The sequence below is a fragment of the Acinonyx jubatus genome, chromosome B1, assembly GCF_027475565.1.
Source record: "Acinonyx jubatus isolate Ajub_Pintada_27869175 chromosome B1, VMU_Ajub_asm_v1.0, whole genome shotgun sequence".
In the NCBI taxonomy this organism is placed as follows: domain Eukaryota; kingdom Metazoa; phylum Chordata; class Mammalia; order Carnivora; family Felidae; genus Acinonyx; species Acinonyx jubatus.
In genome coordinates this window covers 37971590-37990186 of record NC_069382.1, presented here as the reverse complement: position 1 = coordinate 37990186, position 18597 = coordinate 37971590, and the positions used below count along the sequence as shown (strand labels likewise).

The 18597-nt window shown below is 41.5% G+C and overlaps 1 protein-coding gene across 7 annotated transcripts in view; it reads left to right on the top strand.

Annotated features, from left to right (window-relative positions):
- The window catches only part of PSD3 (pleckstrin and Sec7 domain containing 3), a 780457-nt gene that overhangs the window by 115960 nt on the left and 645900 nt on the right, over positions 1-18597 (top strand). For all 7 annotated transcript variants that reach the window (XM_053216464.1, XM_053216461.1, XM_053216462.1 and 4 more), the window contains one exon: positions 11668-12548. In XM_053216464.1, the coding sequence (XP_053072439.1) occupies positions 11784-12548 (765 nt within the window). In that variant the 5' untranslated portion in view covers positions 11668-11783. The remainder of the gene's footprint in view (positions 1-11667; positions 12549-18597) is intronic.

Below are 18597 nucleotides of genomic sequence, written 5' to 3'. Positions count from 1 at the left end.
AGCTATCAGAATCAAAGCATTTAAAGAGCTTCTTGTAAAACCAATCATCTAACTGCTTCTCCCTCCTGTCTGTTTCTCCGTGTGTCTCTTTCTCTAACATCATTGCTGCCAGCATCATAGCGTCTGCCTCTTGGATGGGCCTCTAGTGACTGAGAAGGACAGAGAGACTAGGGTGGAATAAAACTCATTTGTACCCTGTGCACACATCTCTTCTCACAACTGCTGCTGTTCCCAATTTTCTGCTTGGCTGAATTTTTTAAAGAGTGTTAACTGTGTTTTTCCTGTTGCTAAATGCAAAACAAACAAAAAGCACAGTCACGTGTGTGTACACATGCTAGTATATTTCTTTTTGAAGCAAATATTTGTAATAACGAGCTGGAAAGGATGAAGCTTGACTTTAAAAAAATTCTTTTACATTGCTTACCATATTTTAAAAGTAGAAAGTGACTAAAGGAAAATTCTCCAACTTCAGTTGGAAACACTGAGCTCAATAAAAACTTGTGCTGTTGTGAGACTTCATCTTCACTAGCTGCCCCAGGCTCTTGACTTGTGTGGTGTTCATTTGGAATAGTGAGTGAGGGTAAGACTGTCCCTGGCCTGCTGATGGCCCATCGTCTCCTCCTGTTGCCCCACTCCCATCTCCAGGGGCTGCCGAACCTGGACAGTGTATGAGGAAGCAGCCTCAGAAAACTACTTGAACAAAGATACTGGTGGTATGATGGGTTTGGCCCTCCCAGAATAATTAGAATTCCAAAGGAGAATCCATCCTATCCCCAGGTTAATTATTCTATAAGTGTAGAACTTTTGGATCTATATCACTTTTCCTGGCATCTTTCAAGTTGCATCATTTGTAAGGACATTTTCTTTTCCTTTTATAAGTGGACGGTAGTCAGCCATCCTGACTACCAGGGGGAAAGAAGTGATGCTAAGCTGAAAAGGAGGCCCTAATACATATGTGTGTTAAATGGAATAAGCGATCATTTTCCATCATTTAAACAGCTGCACAGACCTAATGAAAAGCATTCTATTTCAAACAGTTATACTTTTAAGTATTGCTTTCTGCCCCCTACACTTCACTCTTCTTTTACTCCTTTCAAGATAAATAGGCCCTTTTTCCCTGGCTATTAGAAGATTTCCTTGTGAAAGGCATAGATTGTATGTGAGAAGCACATCCATTCATATCCAGTCGAGGTAGTCAATACTGCCCGGTCTGCCAGGCAAAGGGGAACCGGATCCACGTGCCCATGTCTATCTGCATCTGCCCGCTTGGCATGGCAGTGTGCCCACCAACCTCAGTGCACCATACTGGCTCTGTTCTCCCAGCAAAAAGGACACAGTGTGTTTCTCAGGCAGCATTTCTGTTTGCTTCCTGACAGCTTGAGTGCTGCAGAGAATGGCTTTGAAGTCTGGCAGTCCACACTAGTTACTAACTCTGCTGCTTGGTCAAATTGCCCTCAGAGCCTCTGTTTACTTATGTAAACTGGGGTGAGGGGGTGTGCCAGTGTGTACCATGGGGATTCGTGAAATGCGGTCTGTGAAGTGCCTGGCACATTCACACCCAGCACAGTATGGAAAAGTAGTTGCTACCAGGTCCTAGAGAAAGGTTTGTTGGGCTAAAAAGCTGAATTTAATACACTAACAAACTGTCTTTTGCAGAGTTGAAGTCACTTCCTCCTCAAAAGGCTTAAAGGACCCCTTCAACTTTATTTTCAAGGCCCTCCATGATCTAGAGCAAACCCCTCCATTTTCCCTTATAAACCATGCTTTGCATGCACTCCATCATTTTGAGCCACTTTACACATGCCCTAAACTTGCTATATAATGTCCCATTTCTATGCTTTTCTTCTAGTTTCCTCCAGCCTTGAATGTAAGACTCCCTAATCTTTACTTATTGTAATGCTGACCTACAAGGCCACCTCAGGTGGTGCGTCTTCCATTAGACTTCCCCTACAGCTCTGTCAGAATTAATCTCTCTCTACTCTTATCCCCCTATTCAAAATTTATCACATTCTGTCTTGTGTTAGCTGTGTTTTTCTGTCTTCCTCATTGGATTAAAAGCTTATTAAAGGCAAGAACCTTTTCAACAAATGTTGTTGAGCACTCCTGTGTGCCAGGGACTACAGAAGTGAGTATGCACTAGTCAGTGCCCAGAAGCAGCTTGGATCCAGTAGGGTCCATATATACACCATATATACACCATTTCTTCATTTAACAAGTATTTATTGAACACATTCTGCCTGCTAAGCTCTGTGCTAGGGACTAGGTATGGGATGGAGAACAAAATGGTGTCTGCTCTGGTGCTAGGGGAAACAGTCATCAAATAATTAAGCAAACAAATAACTCTGTAATGACACCTTGCGATATGTGCTATGAAACCTATTGCAGAGCCACATCCATAAGTATTTTCTAAGCTGCCTTCTCTTCCCTACTCTCATCTCACCTTGATCTTCAAAAGTCATTCATGATGCTTCTTACGTGGCAGTTCACACCCATACTAATCTCCTTATCAAGTGGTTGCTTGACTGCACCCTAAATTCTCTTCCGAACACATTCTCATTTTATTCAGTATGAGAATTTTTCAAATATTTAAGTTATAGTTCCCTTTTGCTTAATAATTCCATCTTTAAGTCATTTTTCTCCTCTCATCTTTTACTATAAGAAGTCAGAAGAAACCAAGTCACTTCTCCAACACTTCACTTAGAAGTCTCCTCAGTGAGGGGTACCTGGGTGGTTCAGTCAGTTAAGCCTCCTCCTCTTGGTCTCAGCTCAGGTAGAGATTTCATGGTTCATAAGTTCGAAGCCCTCAATGTGCTCTGTACTGACAGTGTGGAGCCTGCTTGGGATTGTCTCTGTCTTCCTCTCTCTCTGCCCCTTCCCTGCTCACTCTCAAAGTAAATAAACTTAAGGAAATTAAAAAAAAATTAATCTCCTCAGCAAAACACCCAATTTCATCACTGGCAAGTTTTCTCCATTGTCCAGTAACATGTTCCTTACTTCCATCTCAGACCTCATCAGAACGGCCTTTACCATCTGTATTTCTATCAACATTCTGTTATGTGATTATTTATGTATTTTCTAAGGTGGAAACCTTCTTTACAGCTCTTCTTTCCTTTCTGTGCCCCCACCATAATTGTTTATAAAAATCCCTTAATGATAATTTCAGCTTCATCTAGCATGCACCTAAAACCCCAGCCCCGAACTTATAACCTAGTTTCAGAGCTGCTTCCACCTTTTTAGGTATGTGTTGTAGCAGCACCCCGTTTCTTGGTATGAATTGCTGCCTTAGTCACTTCAGGCTGCTGTCACAAAATGCCATAAGCTGAGTGACTTATCAACAACTGAAACTTCTTTCTCATTGTACTGGAGGCTGGGAAATACAAGATAGAAGTGTCAACCAATTCGGTTTCTGATGAGAACCTTTTTCCTAGTTGCACACTGCTGACTTCTTGGTGTGTGTGCCCATATGGCAGGAGAATGAACTGCCCTCTGGCCTCTCCTTTTGAGGACCCTAATCCTACCAAAAAGTCTCCACCTTCATGACCTGATCACCTCCCAAAGGCTATCCCTCCAAATACTATCACATAGGGAGTAGGTTTAACATATAAATCTTGAGGGGACACTCACATTAAGTCTATAATAGCATTTGTCTATTGACTCTTCTTCTGAACCCTGTAAGGACATTTACTTGCTTTTGTATGGATTCAGAGGCTTTTTTTGTTTGTTTTTATTTTGTTTTTAAGTTTACCTATTCATTTTCAGAGAGAAAGAGAGAGGGCAGGAGAGGGGCAGGGAGAGAAAGAGAAAGAGAATGCCAGTCAGGCTCTTCCCTGTCAGCAACAGGGCTGGATCTCACAAAACATTCACGAAACCTGGAGATCATGACTTGAGCCAAAGCCAAGGGTTGTAGGCTTAACCGACTGAACCACCCAGGCACCCCAGGATTCAGAGTTTTCTATGTAGGCAGTACCCCCACTGGATCCTAGCTGCGTCTGGGGATTGACTGGTATATACTTACTTCTGTAGTCCCTGGCACACAGGAGGTGCTCAACAACAATTGAAAAGATGAATTTGTGTCACATCATGGCAATGATATACATACCACTGGTGTTAGAAACATCGATTGTTCAATTTGTCTTACCTTAAAAGAAAACGTCAGGATTTAAATTCTTCCTTATAGTCCTGACATGGTAATTATTCAGTAACATTCTAGTAACATTCATAGTTAGGGCAGATATTTTTATATTTCACATATAAAGGTTGAATTTGTGCTACTGGTGAGGTATGGGGCTAGTACTGCAATCTGGTCAGGGCTGTTATCTCTTTATCATTCTTCTCCATAATAAAACCTAGGCCTGTCTCCAGTAGACATCATTCCTTTGTTCTGAAGTACTTGGCAAGAATTACAGTCAGAAGCCCAGAAATCCTAAAAGTAAAGAAGGGGATCCATTTTGGATAAGAAAGGATCCCAAATATTATCTGGCCTTATTATATTCTAGATTTCTCCCTTCCTATTACTTAAGAGATCACATTATGCCTTTCTTGGGAGAGAAATTGTGTTTAACACTGATCCAGGTGACTGGCTTGATTCTGAATCATTTTGCCCTTGTAAGGATTAGGGAATAGAACAAAAGATCAAAGTTCCAGGAAGGACTGAAAATCACAGTATTTATCCTTCTGAGACTGCCTACAGGGCCATTATTACAGTAATTCAGTAGCATTATTACTGCAGAATAGAGAGTGGATGCTAAATCAATATGTATTTAGTAATTGTTTTTATTAAGACCTGATAAAACCTCCTCCACTTTTTTTTAATAGTGAGACTTTTAAAAAATGTTTATTTATTTTTGAGAGAGAGAGAGAGAGAGATTGAGAGACAGAGAACAAGCAGGGGAGGGTCAGAGAGAGAAGACATAGAATCCGAAGCAGGCTCCAGGCTCTGAGCTGTCAGCACAGAGTCCAATGCAGGGCTCAAACTCATGAACCATGAGATCATGAGCTGAGCCTAAGTCAGACACTTAACTGACTGAGCCACCCAGAAGCCCCAAAACCTCCTTCACTTCTATTTAGACATCATCTCATCATGCAACTTTATGCCACACACACAGCTTTCCAAATTCAATGCTGAATTAGTTATATTTTGATAGTGTTTCAAGTGAATTTATTGTCTGGTATATATAAAAAATTACCAAATGTAGTTTTTATCTGAGTTTACAACTAAACCAAATGTTTTACTTAGGGGAGAATAGTTGCAACACTAAAATATTTTGGATTTTTGAGACTGAGTCAGGAGTTAGAAAAAAGAAAATTTCCAAAGCTTTTTGAAACTTTCTTCTTTCTTTTCATTTTCTTTCACCATAGGGAATAATATGTGGCTGGCATCACAATAAATCTTATTGGCAGAAAGTGCTAGAAAGGGAAGGATTACTGATGGTTGGAATGTCTGGCAAAGGTGTCAGAAAGATGGTGGGATCTATACAGTATCCCAGAAGGCAGTGGCATTTGCATAGGTGGGGAAGACAGAGAAGGGAAGGGACTCAAGCAAGGGTCTAAGTAAAAGCTTTGTATGGGGAGCACATCTGCATGAGGGGGATCATATGGAAGAGCTGTAGGAGAACAGTCTGGAAAAAGAGGGAAGGTACAGGCAAACCAGTGGTTGAGGTTATCTTTATGTTGGAGACTGGTGGCCACAGGTCATGGGCATGAGAGAGTTGGGGTCTTAGAAGACCAATGTAGCAGCAGCTCATAAAATCAGTTGAATGGGGATGCAGTGAGCACTGAAAGGATTCAGAGTGGGCTGGAATGAGGACAAGGATGCACTGAGAGACACTTAGCCCCTATTTGGAGTTAGGACAAAAAGGACTTGAGTGCTAATTTTGCCTCTTGTTAATGACTTAGGCAAGGTGCTTCATCTCTCTGGGCCTCAGCTTCTTCATCCTATGGCCTTTTGAGGACTAAACCGGATAGTAAATGGGAAGCTCTTGGCACACGGTGGCACTAGATAAAATTGCAGTTCTTACAAGTTCAGTAGAAATGGGTCATTTGCTCTAATTAGTTATAAAAAATGCACTTAGAAGTAATCCCTATTCATCTAATCAAGCTTTTTTGAAGGTTACTTCTGGTAAACTCACAACACCATGAGGATGGTTTCACTGAGGAACAATCTGGAACAATTAAGGATTAAGTGAAGGAGGAATAGCCTCTGGCTCTGACTTGGGTCTCAGAACACAAACCACCTCAAACCTCACCCCCCACACCACAAACTGTCCCTATCCCACCCCACCCCCACCCCTTTTTTAAGTGGAGCCTGCCCCTGGCCTGGTCCAAAGCCCCCCACCTTTGACTGTCCAGTGCTTCCACAGTGGAAAGTCTGCAGAAACCTTGAACTAGAGGACAGCCATCTGGGCATGACACAGAGTAGAGCATCTAAATTCCTCGTGCCCATCACTCTGGTCTGTTTAAGAACTTTTTCCATTTACTTCAAAAGTAGTCGTCTTATGTGATCAGATGCTGGGATAGGCACATATCAACTGAAAACACAAAGAATCAGTCAAAACACACCCATGTGTGTGTGGGGTCAGGGTGGCAGGCAGCAAAGGAAATAGAAACAGGATGGAAATGGAAAAACTCCATCTGGTTCTTCCAAAAATAATCATCACAAGGGAGAATATCTGACATGGTGTCAATTCCTGAAGGAATGAGCTGAGCTTGCTTTTTGGGGAGAGGCAAAAAATGGTCACAGGGGAGTAAGTCTGAAGAAAGTAAGAGGTGGTGGAGTTGAGGGGAACATGTGACCCCGGTGCTTGGAGAGGATGTAAGAAAAGTTTTCTTTCTTTCTTTTTTTTTCCTCTCCAAATCTCAAGTGTTTGTCTATTAAACAGAAGATAAAGTTGGTCCCTAAATAGATGCATTCATAAGTAGTGTGGCATCATGGAAAGAGCATAGACTTTGGAGCCTGAAAGACCTGAATCTGCATTCACTTAATTGCTATGTCACTTTGGGAAAATAATTTCTGCAGTCTTTAGTATCTGTGTCTTTGAGACAGAGACTCTAATAAAAATCTTTCTATGAGGGTTAGAAGTGATACATATAAAGTGCCCACAGCAGTGTCAGGCATATAATAGACATTCAGTAAATGGCAACTGTCATCATCACCACTACCATGTGCACTATTATATAAATCTCCTTATAATAAGGGAGGAAACTAAGCCACACTGTGAGGTGTATTTCTAACCCATAGACAGAATATCCTGAAGAATCTTGAAGCCTTATTTGAAACGGCATGAATAGGAATGCTCAGTGATTACTATTGGCTTTGCTCTGACTCTCCTAGGTTATATCATTCAGTTCAGTCCCATGTCTCTGCCCTTTCATGTCTGCAAGCTCTTCCTCAGTCTCATGCCTCACCCCAACTTTGCCATGTTTCGCATTCTTTCTTGACTCAAGAATGCATTTTTGAAACACATCCTTATAGCAGGAAGAAGCAATTGTTACTACCTTTTTGCCTTCCTATCAGGCTGTAGATGGCCACTAGGTCACAACCAGATTAGACACAGTGATTCGAGAAGTCTCCCAGTTTAATTGCCAAGGACTGACTACCGTGAGCTCCACCTTTTGAGAGAATGAATGATTGTTGAGAGGCACGTTGTGACTCCTTTGACTCTGAATAGAATATTTCCAGGAATCCTTGGGATTCCCTGAAACATGCACTTTTAACACTTGTTCTCTGGAATCACCACTCTTGGGAGAATTACTTATCTTAGACTCAGAAAACAAATCTTGATTGATCATTTTGTACAATCTTGAATCATTTAAGCTCTTAAAAATACTAGGGAAACAACTTTAGAGAGCCTCCCTCAGCAGTAAATGTAACACATGAGTGATGAGTAGATCTTTCCTAGGAATCCAAGCTTTGGAAATAGGAAGTACAGACAGGCTGAACAAGCTGTGTTAATTGGGTCCACCCATCCCAGTGGGGAGAAAGAGCCAGACCTGGGTGAAAATCTCAAGTTATTGCCCTTCCAAACTCTGTTGCTCTAAGCAAGTTACTTCATCTCCTTTATTCTCTTTCTGAATTTCTAAAAGGAGAATCCTGCTGCCTACTTCCTAAGGTTGTCATAAGATTTAAGTTAGGGGTGCCTGGGTGTCTCAGTCAGTTAAGTGTCTGACTTCGACTCAGGTCATGATCTCGTGGTTTGCAAGTTCAAGCCCCATGTCTGGCTCTGTGCTGACAGCTCAGAGCTTGGAGCCTGCTTAGTATTGTGTGTCTCCCCTGCTCGCACCTCTCTCTCTCTCTCTCTCTCTCTCTGTCTCAAAAATAAAGAAACATTAAAAAAAAAACGTATAATGAGAGAAATGAGTGCTTTGATATCCCTTCCCAGTGCCCACTCCCCACTCCACCCTTGATAAGATTTTAAAATATTTTTTTCTCTCTAAAAATAATGAGAAGAAATCACTAGCAGAAATAAAGTACAATTAAAATTATCTGTTGTTTGCAATCACACTTTACGAATCTTGAAGGTCAGTGGTGGTGGGAATCAACCTAGAATCCTTTCAAGACAAAGAAATCTCGAATCTTCAGAGAAATCAGAGACAATGATTTAATTTAGTTATTACTAATATTATTATAACAAAATCCATTCTGACTTAATGACCTAATATGGGGGTGCCTGTGTGGCTCAGTCAGGTAAGCACCTGACCCTTGATTTCAGCTCAGATCATAATCTCATGGTTCATGGGATTGAGTTTTGTGTCGGTCTCTGTGCTGACAGTGTGGAGCCTGTTTGGGATTCTCTTTCTCCCTCTTCTCTGCTCCTCCCCAGCTCATGCTCTCTATCTCTCTCAAAAAAATAAATAAACTTTAAAAACCTAATATATATTAATTTTGTGCTTACAAAGTATTCTTCCATACATTATGCCATTTGACCCTCAAAACAATTCTCTAAGGCAGGAAGCTCAGAAATTTATCTTGCTCAGGTAAATGCACTGAGGTTCAGAAACTTGCCATGAGTCACAGCTAAGTGATCACAGCAGGACTCAAGCACATGTGTCCAGACCCCAAATTCACTGCTGACTCTTCTGTCATCCCACTTAATTCCTTAGCTCTTAGCCCCATCACATGAGAAGCATGAAAACATGTGTGTGATTGCCCACACATTTATATAAATATAAATATAAATATAAATATAAATATAAATATATATTTCATGCCATAGCTCACATCATTCCACTGGGTCAACCAGTTTTTTCTAGGACTCAATAGTATGTGGATATAAATTGTAAGAGTTGCTAACATTTATTAAGAAACCGTTATGTGCCAGCTACTATGCTAAGTAAGCCCTTTATATACACTTCCACCTAATCCTCTCAATAACTCTATAAAGTAGATATTGTTACCTCATCTTATAGAAGAAGAAACTAATTATCAGAGAGGTCAAGAAACTTGTTCAAGATCACACAGTCCCACAATGGATTCAGAGAAATGTCTGTCTGGCAAAATACACACTTTCAATCTCAGTGCTATTTACATCATAGCAAAAACCCATGTTTCTCGGGCACTTGCCACAACTTCTCATACAGAACTCCAGCCCTCCCTGAAGGTGCCCCTCAAATATTTAAGAGTGTCCTAAGGAGATGCCTTACATGTGTCCTCCAGGTAAATTCTATCAGTCCTTCTGTCAACTCTTTCTCTTCTATTCTAAGCCTACACAACCTAGAAATGAAATATTTGTCAGTAATCATTTCTGTGGTAGGCTCACAAATAACAGGTTAGAAGAGAGAAGTGTCCTGAACACACCACCACTACCACCATAGTTTTTTGGTTTGTACATCATTTTATTTGGAGGTTGAAGTTGAAGTGAAACTTCTCGTCCCTTAAAAACCCTGGCCGATCTGGCAGTTGTGGTAAAGAGGCATCTGGCAATTATTTCACTTCCTTGAAGCTCACATTCCTCAACTGCAAAATGGAGATAATGCCATCTCCTCACCCTTGATTTCAGCTCGGATTGTGTTTTGCCTTAAATAACATTAAGTCTGTAAAGCACCTAGCATAATGCTTGGCACCTGGAGAAGCAAAAACAAAAAGATGGTTCTTCTCACCCAAATCCCTGTTCTGTACAAAGATAGCTCCTTGCCTTATTAGCAGTTAATCCATTAACAAACTAGTATGTGTTAAGTGATTAGTGTTCACACAAGTACTTTTATAGGAGAGTGGGAAAATTACATAAGAGGACTAAACATCAATCAACACAGGATTTTTATTGAAAAATAGTGTGATCAGATCAACATATCATTATTTCAATGGAGGGGTCTAAGACTTGGACATTGTTTTGCCAAAGTTTTCTCTGTAATGATGTGTGTTATAAAGGGATTATACTGTCCTATTCCTAGACTAGACAGCTCTGGGCACATTTCTGAGCAAATGTACACTGAGTCCTTTGTCAGTTGTCTGGAAATGTGGACAGAGTTACCATAACCTTGGGTGTAATGGCTGTGTGAATATATTTAAAATAAAAATAAACAGAGGGCCCCAACCACCCATCCTGAGAACTTCCAAAGACACCCTGGCCAGGAGTGGTCAGCCAAGGCCATGGCCCTGCAGTAATCCAGCAGTGCTTCCCATGTAAAGTAATGGCCAGGAGTTGGGGGGAGAGAGATAGGTCAGGCTCATGTGCTGCCAAAGCAGCCAACTTTTTAGGTTATGTGCTCAGTTTGTCTCAGAGCATAATTTCCTGGTTCCCTTTCAGTCAAGTTCAAATTAAAAGGAAAGACCTTTTCCACCTCCTACTCACTTCTCTCCTCAGGAACAAGGCCATGGGACTCAAAATGTTCTTTTCCATTGTGAGAGATATTGAGCCTATAGTAACACCCTGAAAGTGGACTACTCAGTGAATTTTCAGGTGAATTGCTTTAGTTTTCACAAAAGGCTGAAGTATTTTTTTAAAAACAAAGCAAAGCCCTCTCCCGTCTGGTTTGTCATCTGCATAACTTCTCTTATTTCATCTTTCTGTCTCTCTCTCTCTCTCTCTCTCTCTTTTTTCCTTATCCCTTTTTCATCTTTATCTCTTTATTTCTATTTATTTGTGTGTGTGTGTGTGTGTGTGTGTGTGTGTGTGTGTGTGTAATACCATGTATTTTGATGTGGGACTATGGGACTAACACTGGGAACTCCTAAATAACCATAGGGTTTAAAGAGGAAATTCATTAAAACATGAAAGTTGTTTACAACTGTGCATTATCAATGCAAGCAAGGTGGATTAAAAGTACACTTTGGAATGTCCTGGAAGCTTCATCTACAAATCACACAGTGTCTCACAAGTCAGACACCAAAGAACAAGTGTAGCTAATATAGAATTTAGGATTAAACAATGAAACAAATAACTTTAATATTTTCATTTCAAATATGGGGAAGGGGACATTTAATTAAGAAAAAGAAATTAAAAAAAAAAAGAAAGAAAGAAAGGAAAGAAAAAGAAATCCCATCAGACTCACCAACATGAGAGTGCTGACTGTTGACTGTCCCCTCCCACCTCTCATTACTAGAGTGTTCTCCAGTCTGTCTGGTTTTGTGATTCTGTAAAGTGAGTGCTGAGTCCACTCTCACAGCAACATTATCCCCTGCTCCTTGAAGACTGCCCCTGGGTCCTGAAGATGTGTCATTTGCTTCCTCAGGCTGTCATTGGAACCATGGGGCCAAGTCATGTCTGCCCACAGCTGCTGACATTTGCATCCCTGGGCACTGAGGTCTGAAACTCGACCCTGGCAAGGGCCCTACCCCCTTGGAGGAAATGGCTGAACAGCCCGAGCAACAGCAGATGAAAACTTCCTTCCTCTTCATCCAGCTGCAGGCCCCCCCTGCCCGAGCTCACCCCTCCCAGTCTCCAGCTACTGCAGCCTGGACAGCAGCCCCAGGGGGCCCGGAGGAAGGACACATTTTCCCAAGTCCCAGAACTGGCTTCTTGGCAGGCCAGGACCTCAGGCACACACAGGGCTTGGCTGCTCCTCCCTCCCGCCTGCTGCAGAAGGGGGGCTCTGGGACAGAGGAACCAGCTGCTTTCAGTTGCTCTGCTCTGAAGGAGGAGGAGAGAGAGGAAAAATCCCAGGATCTGGATGTAAGAAGAGGTGGTGTCTGCAGAACCCCACGTCACAGGCCTTCCCCGGCCCCCGCCTCCAGGAAATTTGGACGACTACAGCCCCTGTCATGCAGACTTCGTAGCCCAGCTCCCGTTATGAGCAATGAAAGCAACAATCCCTCCATGGGCTGGGAGCACTGGCCAGTCATCACTGCCCCCCAGGACCTGTGGAGCAAGGACCCTTCGTCTTGGGATGTCTTGGGATGTTCAATGCCACCGGCCATCCTGGCTCACGCTACTGACAGGGGTGAAAGTGCTATGCTGAGGAGAGGTGTTGCTACCTGCCAGATTCTTCCCAAGAGCTGTGAAGAGGGCACCAGCACCACTGTGCAAGCTAGGAGAGCAAGGCTCTACAGATACTGTCCGCCCATTCAGACCAGCAAGAGCTACCCGGCCCTGCCTGCCGCTCTGCCTCTCAAGGTAAGAAAGCCCATGTGGCTGAATCCCCAGACCCCAGCTGTTCCCAAATGAAAGAACAGAGAATGGGGACAGATGTGCCCACTAGAGCTCCCAGTCACTCACACTTGCATGTCCCCTGCACTGTCGATGGGGTAAACCTCAGTAGCAGAGGTACTCATCAGCCACAGTCCCCCTGCCTTGGGCCTAGATCTTTCCTCTCTGCTCTGCCACCTTTCCCAGCCATTAGCAACATTTTGTTTGGAAGGAGAGGATGAATAACTGTTTCCCAGATTTCTGACAAAGATAGGAGAAGACAAGTCAGGCAAGGAAGTACATACTTTTAGGGGCAGACCAGAGGGAAGGATAAAGGAGGTACATAGACTTTTATTGAGCCCTATGATGTGTCAGCCATTATGCTAGATGTTTTTCTATATCCCATTTGTCCTCATAACCACCCTGAAAAATAGAAGCTCATACCCCCATTTCAGATGGGGGGAGCTGAGAAGTGGCTAGGCAAAAATCCTCCCCCTTCCAAAAAGAAAAAGTACAGAAGCAAAACCTATTCTCCAGAATGGGCTCTGGGCACTTTAAGGAGGTTTCAGTGAATTTTGTGGAGGTTTTCAGAAACGAAGTGCAGCCTTGGAACTCAGCCACACCTTCTAAAGCCCACATCTACCTCCCATCACCCCCCACCCCACCCCAAGAAGCTATATAGCCCTGAGCATTGACCTCCCAGCTTCCATTTCCCAGTAGGAATGGAAGAGATAAATCTGTGTGGTCTTCAAGGGTCTCTTCCAGCTTTTATGGGCTCTGTCTCCAATCATGGCCATGCTGGCCCATTGTTATTAGCATCTTATTCTCTGCATCTCTGACCCAACCTCCTCATTGTGATGGTGTTCTCTCCACCCAGTTCAGGTATACAGATCACAAAATGGATGGACAAAATAAAAAAGTATGCTTTTTTTCCCCTTTATTAACAGTTTAGACAATTTGCTATACTTTGCACATAATATTGGTGACAGGGGTGAGGGTGAGGAAGAGAGTGTGTGTTGGGGTTGGTGGGATCAGGGAGAAGAATGGGGATTTTTCTGGGGTATGGGAAGGTAGACATGGAGGGGACTCTCAGGGACCTCACAGAAGAAATGAATGAAATTCCCATCAGAAAATTGGTCTTCCGTGGACTTGGAAATGATGCGGCTTCTAGATTCTGTGGTTCTCTCCTACATGCTTCTATACAACATCCTTCCATGCTCTTTCCCCTTTTAACAGGGAGCCTGTATAGTCACAGTTAAGAATCAGGGAGAAAGGATGAGCCTAAGTTCTATTCAGAGGGGAAATTTTGGAAGAAAAGAGATGCTAGCATGTTCCCTTAAGAAATAGTTTACATTCCTTCCTGGTTCTTGTATCACTCATTTCCTACAGGGATTTAGGAGGAATGACATACCCATGTGTCAGAGCCCTGTCTCTTTATGTGTGGTCACACAGTAGTTGTTTATGTACTTTGATGCTGGTTTGATAACTTGAAAACTCTATCTTTTCCTATTCTCCCCTCCCACCTTCTGGGTATAAACCAAAGCCTCAGAGCCATTTCTCTAGGAAGAAGTACCTTGGGAGTTGATCCAAGTGGGTATATTTCTCCCTTGTCTGCTTCATGTAGCAACTTTTGTGAATGGGCTCCCAGACATCTGTCCCATCTAAACTAAGCATTACAAGATTCTGGGCTAAAAACTTAGATTTGTATACTAAAGTGTTGGGCCAGTAAAAGGGACCCTCAGTAGTCTTGTCTTAAGGGAGAGAAGAAGAGAGGCAAATCAGTGAGACACCTGGGTAGGACCAGGGAGTACATGGTCCGTGAAGGGTGTCCATCTAGGGTAGGACTCGAGGTGGTTAGGAAGCAGGGCTACAAAAACTTATCCTTGAGTTTGCTGGTCAAACATGATTCCCTCCATAACAGGAAAGATGGGAGTTGTGAAATTAGCACCCTCAGACCACAAGTCCTTTAAATGCTTTATGGCTATTATTAGCCAGGTGATCCCCGCCTGGTCTTCTGTGCTAGAGAAAGGAGTACAATTAACAGAGAGAGGTTTTTCCATCTTCCCAGTCCTGAATAGATTAAGGTGTCTGGATTTGATAAATTAGTGTATAAGAATTCCCTAGTCCTCTCATGCTTTGGAATTTAGCTGTAGAAGTCACTATAAAATGGCAGCAGCCTGATTAAAAATGTCTTCTTGTCACCTATGAATGGAAAGCCCTTGAATACCTATAGTGGAAACTTTCACCTGCTGTGCTCATGAAAAAATGTGATCGATTATATTTATTAAAGTGAAATTTTGGTTACATGGAAGCAAAGTCTACACACTACACACTACATGTACACACTACATGTGTTTCATAGGCTTGAGGTCCTTGTATCAACTTTCCAAGAAGATAAATCTGGATCTTAAGTGTAAAGTCTCTTCTTCACAATGCCCCAGATGCTTAAATATATTGCCTCACAGTTGAAACAAATGGATTCCAATATGAAAATTATTGACTTACATCCTTCCAAGTATCATAGGGAGTGAGTGCGGCAAATCAAATCAACTGATTTTTAATTTATAGTAAAAACAACTATAGCACTTTATGGCCAATATAGGGCTTCCAATGCACTATTTCCTCTTATTAAAACATCAAAACTCCATGAGGATATACATTATTATCATCTCCACTTCATGGATAAGGAGACAAAATGCTTGTAGATGGTCAGCAACTTGCTGGATCCCATGACTAGGACATGGCAGCTCAGGACAGAACTCTAATTATCCAATTGGAGGCCAGAGCCCTTTTAGCCTTCTTTCAGTGTCTTCTGAGAGGGTGAGATTTCCTTGGAAGGCAACCCACTACTTCCTGGAAACTGGGACACTCTACTCCTATTTTCTCTGGTGGAGAGGATGGGAGAAGGACCCTTGGGAATATCAGGTCTAGTGACCAGCCTTGTGTGAACAAGCACTGCTTTCTAGAAGCAATGAAGGTCTGGGTTTGGAGGACATGGTGTTCCAGCTCTGGGTAATGCCAGCTTGAGGGCTGTAACATTCCTGTGGTAAGTCCGTCAGTGTGAATCAGAAAATGTTCCATGGTCTGAGGCCACAGCTGCCCTAAGGATTTCTTGGGCCCATGTTCTGCTGCCTCTCTGTGGGAATGAAAGGAACTGTTGATGTGTGTCTTGAATCTGGGGCTAAAGATACAAAGACCATACCAAGATAAGACAGACACAACACAAAAGAGAGGGAGAAAAAGCTTTCTCTACAATCATTTTGGAAAATTTCCAATTTTTTTTAAAACTAGGTCTTTATATCTTACATATTTTATGTTTTGAAGTAACAATGACTTTTGGTATTTAAATCATAGTAATTAAATATATTTTAGAGATCTTCCTCCTAGTACTATTTTTACAACACCCCCCCCCCCAAATTTTCATCTATAGCTTTAAATTTCCCAGAAATTTTACCTCTCTCTATTGGTCTTCCTTTTTTTCCCCCCTCCTCTCTCATCTCAAAAGCAATCACCTTTTTGAGTTTTTATCACCAGCTTTTAGGAATGTTCAAGTTTAGAAGACAGAGTGGAGAATGAGCCAGACAGATAAGGAGCCCACGGGAAGTATATGTGGGAAGGAAACAGGGATGGGTAGTTCTTCTTTAAGATAGTGAATACAAGTGCGAGGTAGGTCTATTTTCTTATAGGTAGGCCCTGGCAAGCAGACTAGAAAAAATAGTTTTAACTTTCTGCATCTTGGATTGTTTTGCTTTAAAATAAGACCAATGTCTGAAATATAAGTCTGTAAGTTTTTGACAGAAAGTTTTTATTTAAAATAAAGGTCACTGGCACTGGAATTTATGAGATGAAAATGAAGCTCTGGTTCTGTCAACTAGCTAGCTAACTAGCTAAGTGGCCCCTGACAACTCACTGAACAAAGTTGGTTATCACATTTGTTCTCTGAGGTCCTTCCAGTTCTGACTCTCCATGATTATGAATCTATGAATCCAGAAAGGGAATGAAAACTGTTTAATGAAATAAAAGTATTAAAACAATTTAATTTCATCTACCTCAACTTGTCTTTAAAGATTAATGGTTTTATCAAGTGACTTCTCTGCAAGAAAGACATACACATTGGGCTTGTCTCTCTCTCAGGGAGATCTGGGACTCCAGTGGGCACTGGGATGGTTATATACATGAATAGCACAGTGCCTGGCACTTCACAATTAGTTGAATGAATGAATAAATGATGGAATGAACCTCATAAAGGCTGATTAATGCTCAGTGATATGAAAGGGTTAGTGCCTTTTTTGAACAATAAAACAAATCCTCACCATGGAATTTTAGGGCCAGAATTCCCAGCTGTCCATCCCCTAACCATTGATATTTCCTTCTCTGACCAGATTTCGGTTGAATTAAATTCCCTTCTGGAGTTGAATACTGACCCTCCCCCTCCCCTGGGTATACTTAAACCCCCTGGACGAGGTCAGTATCTTATCTGGGGTAAACACTTAATTACCCAAGCATCTTTGACTTTTCTGACCTGCTGTAAGCTTAGAAACTGTTCTGCACATAAAATGGTAATCTAGGTAATTCAATCTTTACATTAATCCTTCTTGGTGAGCAATTTAGAATTTTAAAATAGAAATTAGAACAAAGAGAGAGCTTGCACAAATGCCCATATAGTAGTTTTAACAGTAATATAGATAAATGTGTGGTGGTGTCCCTTTTAAAAGATTTTGGTACTTGGGAGACAGTATTGATTGGATTGAAAAGCTTATCTTTAGTCTATTTTACATTGCATTGGTTTTGACACAGAGGTCTTGATTTATTACTCCAATAAATGAAGTCTGAGATAGCAGAATGAGTTTCAATTCTTTTTTATCTTGCAATTTGCCTCAGCGTTCCCATGACAACATTTTCTCACTCTTTTTTTCTCTCCTTACTCTTTCCTTTCGCATTCAAATACAGACATCTTATGATCATTGTACAAGTGCTACCCTCATGGAACTATATACACTTCAGCATCTTGATTGGAAGTAGAAGGCAGAGAGCACAGGGGCCACTTTACAGTTGGGTGACCCTGTGACATAGAGAAAAGCAATTGGAGTGGGAGCTGGGACATAGGGGCTGTGGCCCTTTCCTTGATTCAAGTTAGCTAAGTGAGGACAAGTCTCTTCATCTGGGTCTTAATTCCGTATCTGTAATGTGAAAAGATTAGACTGCTTTCCTCCCATCTAGCTCTGTGATTCTAAGTCCTTGCCAATCCATTTGTGCCCATATTTTGGAAATTCAACCAAAACTATAGCTTTTGATGATAAATCTCTAAAAGCCCATCATATTTAGAAGTTACTATGAATTGGGAAACTCCTTTATTGGTAAAATTAGATGCGTTTCTACTATCCAGAGGATAAATAAGAACTGAATGTATTTTAAAACACTTTATACGAATATATACCAAATTTTCTAATCTTGAGTGTTATTTGTTTTTACAAAATATTAGTAGTATTACTCAAATATTAGGTTTGGCCTGAGACATTTGGACAGAAGCTAAAGTTGAGGGATTTTGACTATACAAAAAAGAGTTGTGTTTTGTTATTCTCCCATATTAAAAGGAAATAAATCTGCTGAAAGGTGTTTTTAGTCTCTTGAATCAATTATTAAGCAAAGAAAATGTTGGCAATCAATTCCAATCAGAAATTAAAACCTAGAATGATGAAGAGACTTATCTTCACTTAGCTAGTTTGAATTAGTTTCAACAGATTGCCTTCGTTTAACTTTGAAAGCTTGTGCCCTTGAACAAAAGTGTTCTATTAGGATTCTTGTTCTAGTTAGGATTCTTGGTTGTGTATAACAGAAATCTTCAAAGATACTTTATCCCAAATGCGGGGTACTCATTGGAAGAAAGATACATGTGTAAGTGTAGAACCCCAGGGCAGAGGCATAGATGGTCCTCAGGACCAATTGGAATGAGAGCTCCAGAGCTTTCAGGTCTCTCTCTTTATCTCTTTTCTTTGTTGGACTCTGTTCCTCTCTTTACTCTTCTCTGAATCATTTT